The sequence below is a fragment of the Phalaenopsis equestris genome, unplaced genomic scaffold, assembly GCF_001263595.1.
Source record: "Phalaenopsis equestris unplaced genomic scaffold, ASM126359v1 Scaffold000095, whole genome shotgun sequence".
Taxonomy (NCBI): Eukaryota; Viridiplantae; Streptophyta; class Magnoliopsida; order Asparagales; family Orchidaceae; genus Phalaenopsis; species Phalaenopsis equestris.
In genome coordinates, this window is record NW_018164537.1 from 291,889 (window position 1) to 298,377 (window position 6,489).

The 6,489-nt window shown below is 33.3% G+C and overlaps 1 protein-coding gene across 4 annotated transcripts in view; it reads left to right on the forward strand.

Annotated features, from left to right (window-relative positions):
* The window catches only part of LOC110020372 (protein root UVB sensitive 2, chloroplastic), a 31,377-nt gene that overhangs the window by 679 nt on the left and 24,209 nt on the right, over window positions 1–6,489 (forward strand). Inside the window, exons 2-8 of one of the 4 annotated variants that reach the window (XM_020718450.1) lie at window positions 40–273; window positions 1,532–1,651; window positions 1,854–1,942; window positions 2,074–2,158; window positions 5,767–5,826; window positions 5,917–6,010; window positions 6,148–6,245. In XM_020718450.1, the coding sequence (XP_020574109.1) occupies window positions 1,538–1,651; window positions 1,854–1,942; window positions 2,074–2,158; window positions 5,767–5,826; window positions 5,917–6,010; window positions 6,148–6,245 (540 nt within the window). In that variant the 5' untranslated portion in view covers window positions 40–273; window positions 1,532–1,537. The remainder of the gene's footprint in view (window positions 1–39; window positions 274–1,531; window positions 1,652–1,853; window positions 1,943–2,073; window positions 2,159–5,766; window positions 5,827–5,916; window positions 6,011–6,147; window positions 6,246–6,489) is intronic. The other 3 variants (XM_020718449.1, XM_020718452.1, XM_020718451.1) reach the window with 3 other exon arrangements.

The following is a 6,489-nucleotide window of genomic DNA, read 5'->3' on the forward strand; positions in this document are numbered from 1 at the left end:
CGACGGGGACCGCCAAACAGCACTTTGTCTTGATGTCAGCTCGAGACTGGAAAGCAGACTACTTATCCTCTAGGCAGAGAAGCCAGAAGCGCAAGGATTTTGGAAAGTCTCGTTGATCTCAGCCGGCTGTCTCTCGTCTCGGCTCTTACAGGTCTCTGCAATTCCGCTTCTCCTGATCCATACTTGCCCTCGGGGTTTTCAGTGATGAATTGATCTAGATTCTACCATTAAGGAATAAAGGGTGAGCATTCAGTGCCCTTGTCTCCAATTTGGGTATGGATTGCTTGCGTGAGGACTTGGTTTGAATCTTAGTTCCGCTCTCTTCTGTTTTAACTTATTGTTTTTCTTTAATGCTTTGTTATTGAATTTCCATTTACTGTCTTGTCTGATGAATTTGGAGTGAGCGCTCATGCTTATGCATTATCAGCAGCAGGAACTACTATAGCTAACTTTATTTTGGTTCCCCGTATCAAGCAATAGAGATATTGAATTCCTAGTTTCTAGTGGCATGTAATTACACTTAATTTACACCAGAATTTAAGTAGTGGATGAATTAGGATAGTTGAAAAGAAGGAAAGTCTACTTTATTATTATTTCTAAGTTAAACTTATTTATAGATATTGAATTGTCTGATTGTCACTTATTTTCTTATTTTTAATGGTTTTTATCTCTACAACAACAACAACAAAGCCTTTATCCCGCTAAGTGGGATCGGCTGCATGAATCCTTTTTCTCCATTGTGTCCTAGTGACTGTCATATTTTTTAAATTAATAATTTATTAATTGTGGTGCGATTATTATACTGGCATGCTAAACCATCCAATTGTACATATTAACCAATCTTCCAGTAAACAAACAACTTGATCTCAGTTTTGAATTTTGATTTTGATAAATTTTTTTCATCTTATAAGATAAATCTTGATAGGAGATTTTTTCAATGAAATTTAGTGGGAGTATGTTTATGTATTTTGGTTAGAAGTGTAATGCATTGACTTATGTTCGGGTTGTTAGTTTCACTTTCTATTAGTTATAATATTTACCGTTGATTGATAGTTACTTATTGATGTTTTTACTATAATAGCCATGGAGAGAAGTTTGGCTAATTTATAATGATAGTAAATGCTACCAATAACCTTGAGGCCTTGTCTCATAGAACTAGCACAATCTATAATTGGATATTAGATTGGTTTTTTTCATGCGCTGTGATAAAAATTTTGTGTTATTTAAAATTTTGCTAAATTAGAACCAACATAAGAATCAACATAACAAATTTTTATTGTCATATTTATAAATTTTTTGGGTCTTGATGTATTTTCAATTCTTCCATCCTATATCTGAGCCCTTGAATCTATTCATAGTACTTTATTGAAAACATTCACTCTCCTGGCAAAAGCGTTCGAGAAAGTCATTTTTTTTTGTTTTTTTATTTCAATTGCAAAGAATTTTTTTTTCATCACTTGTTCTTTACTTTTATACATTAATTCAAAATTTTATGTTTAACTCACCATCAAATTTTATCAATTTCCCGTAGAAATTAATGGGCTTGAAGAAGGAGCAAGAGAATAATTTGGCTCATGGCCCGGATTTTTGGATTGAGACTTCAAATTCCACTTCTCACATATGCAGATTTGATTTGCAGGGCCACCTCTCGGTAATGTCTCTCTTTTATTTGTCTTTGTAGGGACTCCCATTAGATCAAAAGAATGGACAACAAAGATTTTTATCATTCAAGTCCTCGTCTTTGCTTATGATTTCTTGCACTTAAAACAAATCTCGAACAAAGTATTAGGTATCAATTTTCTAGTTCAATATATTTTTCTTAATATTGTTGGGCCATGAAATTTTGTACTCAGGTCAAGATTGTCAATGATAGAAGGCCCTTAATCCATAAATTAGTTGAATCATTCCTGAGCAAGTTTTTTCCATCAGGTTATCCTAAAAGGTGATGCTTTTTTCCTTAAGATTAAATGAGGCCCTTTTTTTAATAACTTGGAAGGAAAACTTGGCATGAACTATGGCCATGCTATTGTATTATGCTCTTATATTATGCTTTTGATTTTTTTTTTCCCTTAGTGTTAATGAAGGATACCTAACCTATTCACAATTTCGAGCATTGCAACATTTTTCAAGTGCTGCGTTGTCTGTGCTTTCGACTCAGGTACTTTTTTTTTCTAGTTTTACTTTAATATGATCTTGATGTTTTGGTTTCCTCTGAACTTAACGAATTTATTAAACCAGCCGATTAATTTATCTAAGTAACGCCCTAATTTTTAAATTTGGCATATTTCCGCTTCTTAATTAATTAGGGCCAAACAAAGCTAATTAAGGTTATTTATTGAGCCATTAATTAACTTTATTTTTGCTTAATTAATTAAACTAGGTAATGAAGGGGGAAATTCAATTATTCATATTAATCCTTAAAACAAAAAAAAAATATTTTATAAGTAATGCTCATAATTTTTTTCTTGCATTTCAAAATAAAAAGGAAAATGTCCTTGGCAGGGTGAGACTTGTTTTGTTTATCAATCACTTTTTCTTCCTCAAATAGCCATTATACTTAGCCTATAACCCTAGTGTTGTTGTCGCCACACTTTTGGTGGATTTTCAGTCACCTTAACAAGCTTTATATATTTTAAGCATTTCTCCCTTCGACGATCATACTCGCCTCAAAATTCTTTCACAATTTTTGTTTACTGGCAAGAAACCACTATCTTTAGTGCAATGTCGTCTAGGGACATGACATCATTTTAATGACATAACCTCTACACTTTTGGGCTTTATCATTGAAATGAATGTCAACTTTCCAGGCTATGTGGAATCAGTCCCACAACATGACTTCCTCTTCGATGTATAACTTTTGGATCCACAACTAAAATGAGTAAAGAAGCATAAAAAGAATCAATATTTAATAATAATAAATCTGGTCCAACTAAGACTTCGTTTGGGGCAGCTTATGTGTTGCGGCAACGCTTTGAAAACCCGCCTCACCATTTGGAAACTACATTTGAGCAGTTTATCCCAAAACACAGTTGTTTTTTTACACTAAACGCGGAACGGGGTCGAACCCCGTGGTTCGCGTTTCCAGATAAACGGCTTATCTGAATAAGCACAAGCTGCCCCAAACGCACCCTAAGTGCACTTATTTTGAGGCCAACATGATTGTGCTCCATAGTCGTAGGACTCTCAACTTATCTATGTTTGGCTCGCTTGTTTGAGTGTTAATGATAGGGATTGGGCTTCCAATTATTGCTTTCCATGCGTTTCAGTTCATAGAGTAAAAAGTTTAATAAACCAACAATTACCAATTGGACCCACGAGAGACTTTTAAAATTAGATGGAGAACCTTCATTCTAGTAAAACTTGTAGAAATGACTTGGTAGAAACTCATATTAAAAAATTATTATAGGCTCATTTTTATGCAATTAAAATATTTTATAAAATGATTTAACTGCAAAAAAAAAAATATTGAAATACTATAATCTTGCAAATTTCATAAAAGCTATGGTTGTGAGAAAAATATAAAATTAGTTGTTTGAAACCTATTTTTTTAGTTTTAAAGGGTTATAAATGATATGAAATTAAATGCATTCAAATGAAAACTGAACAAGAATATGGCGATACTTGGAAAATTTTTCACAGGTCTAAGTCATAATGTTTGACCTGCGATTAATGGTTTCAACTAACAATTAACTCTAATTGACTTGTATTGACAAAAAAAGTATGCAAATTATTTTTATTTTGTTTTATCTAAATGGTATGCCAAGTCATTGAGTGGTCTCTAAAGTTGTTCAGGGGAAAAAAGTATAATACCTTGTCTAAACGTCTATAAATTATCTGTCATATCTAATATTAATACAAACACATTGATATTCACATCTCATCTTAATATATGCCATTGGACCTCAAGTTTTCAAATGACCTGCTCAAATACCGAAGGTTCTAATGTGCCCTGTATATTTCATATGTTCATAATGATAAAGAAAAGAAATTGAAAATAGATAATGCCTCCTAAGAGTAGCCAAATTATTAAAATACTCATTGGAGACTAAATTACCAAAATGTCCCTTAGGACTGTCTATTAAAACTACATAAGGCATAGAATCTAGGAAACTTTCAAAATAAAATTGGCCAAATTATAACTCAATGGTGATTAAATTACCAAAATGCCCATCTGGACTGCCTTTTAGAACTTCGTTAAGGCATAGATTCTAGGAAACTTTCAAAATAAAATTGATTGCTCTAGTGGTTTTTCGTCAAAATCACATGATAAATGTGGTTGATTAGGACAACAGAAGAATTGGGTCCAACCTTGATAATTCTTCGTTGATCTTGGTTCCTAGCTATAAACCCGAGGCATGACTTTAATATGCCTATTAAGACAGTTGATAGTGATTTATGTGCTGATGGACAAGTGTACCCTAAGGAGATGATATATTGCTTATATTGATATATATACTAACTTGTCTATGCCCTACGTGGAACAAAGTGTTAAGGTTTAAGTTTATGCTATGTTTGACTTATGCCATTATTAGCGTTGGTTTCCACCTCAAGGTATGATGTGAACTTGCATTTCTTTCTACTCCAAGGAGCAATAAGTAAATGATATTAGTTATTATGTTAAGGGTTGGAATGAGTTTGGTTACACCGAAATATGTGCTGAGGAGCCAATGTGTTTGTGTTTTTACAAAAGTCCTCTGCTGTTAGCTATTGTTGAGTTATACAGGTTAAGGCCTCAAACAAAATGATAAGACTTAAGGTTCTATTCCACAAGCTTAGAGCCAATGGTCTATGCTTTTAGACAAAATTATAAAACGAAGGTTATTTTCAACCAACTTGGTGCCAAAGATGAACGCTTGTCAAAGCCAGTCAAGATTATGCTCAAACGCAACCTTACACAAACAAGTTGCTGTAGACCTACTCAAGCTGCAACCATAAATATATAAAATGTAAACTAAGGTCTAATCCACTTCCTGTAGCCCAGGCTCGATGTTGTCAACAGCCTAAGAGCTAGTCAAATCATGCTCTAATTAAATTTTGCTTCATTTAGCTATCAAAAACTCACTCAAGTTATGGCCTTATATATAAGTTGACAAGGTCTTGATCATCAGCTGTAACCAATGCTCATACTGTTAAATCCTTTGAGCTAGCCAAGTTAGCTTTACAAATGTAACAAAATGAAAATTATTTGACCTTCGGTCTTTGGGATGATCATTGGATCATGCAACATATATTTAACAACAAGATCACTTGATATCATTGCCACGGTGCATTCACTTGTATGACATAAGTTGCAACAATCTCAATGACTCAATTCTAGTGGTCACATCTGGCTTTCCAATGTAATGCCTATAATTGCAACACAAAGCTCCTTGACTAATTGCTATATTGTCACAACTAGAGCTCCTTGATAACCAATGATAGATAACCTGGTAAATGGATGACCTTGCTAGGATTAATTGCTTTCCCACTCCTATTTCCAAAGACTTATAACACCTAGCAGGCTCACATAAATACTCGAGCTGAGGGACCTCTTCAATTTGGAGTGCTTTCTTGAATGAGAGGATAATCAATTATGTGAGCTTGCATTAAGTGGAAGTTTAAGTTCAAAGTACATATGAGATAGCTTGAGGGCTTTTCTTAAGCGTTCAATTCTTTATAAACTCTTTTTGAAATAAGAGAGTAACAAATATTACATTTTTTATCATTTAATTTTATCTTGATTTGTAGCATGCTTTTTGGACTGACTACTTTTGTTGGCTGTCTCAGTCGCTGCTATTTGCTGCAGGATTGCGTCCTACTCCAGCCCAAGCAACTGCTGTAAGTTGGGTAAGACGAGAAATATAACTGATATAAAAGATCTAAGACTTGTTTCTATATAGAGTGCTATGGCATAGCTTCAAATGTTACTGCTGGCAGATTTTGAAGGATGGCATGCAGCATGCTGGAAAACTCATATGTAGTGGCATGGGAGCAAGAATGGACTCTGAACCAAAAAGTTGGAGAATACTGGGTGTTTTTCTAGTTTTCTTTTATTTTAGTCATTAAATTTTCTTTAAATTACTTTTTATTTTAAAGACTTCACTCCTTTTTGAAAATATATTATTGATATTATTGCATCATAATCATATACAATGATTTTTTTTGCAGCTGATGTGCTTTATGACTTTGGAACGGGCTTGGAAATTCTTTCTCCGTTATGCCCACAACTCTTTCTTGAGTTGGCTGGTTTGGGTAATTTTGCAAAGGTCTAATGCGATTTTCATGGTTGAATTAATGCATCTCCCATCTTTTTTTCTTTACAAAGAATTGTTGTGGTTGTATTATTTTATATAATTTATTTTTTATTAGAATATTAGAATATTAATATGCAGAATTCTGAATTAATTGTTTTGATTTGTTTTTATTTACTTTTTTCCCCCTTTTATTCTGTTTTTATTTGTTTCTTTATAGATTATGTAATAGGTATTTATACCCCTCTTTGTATCAATA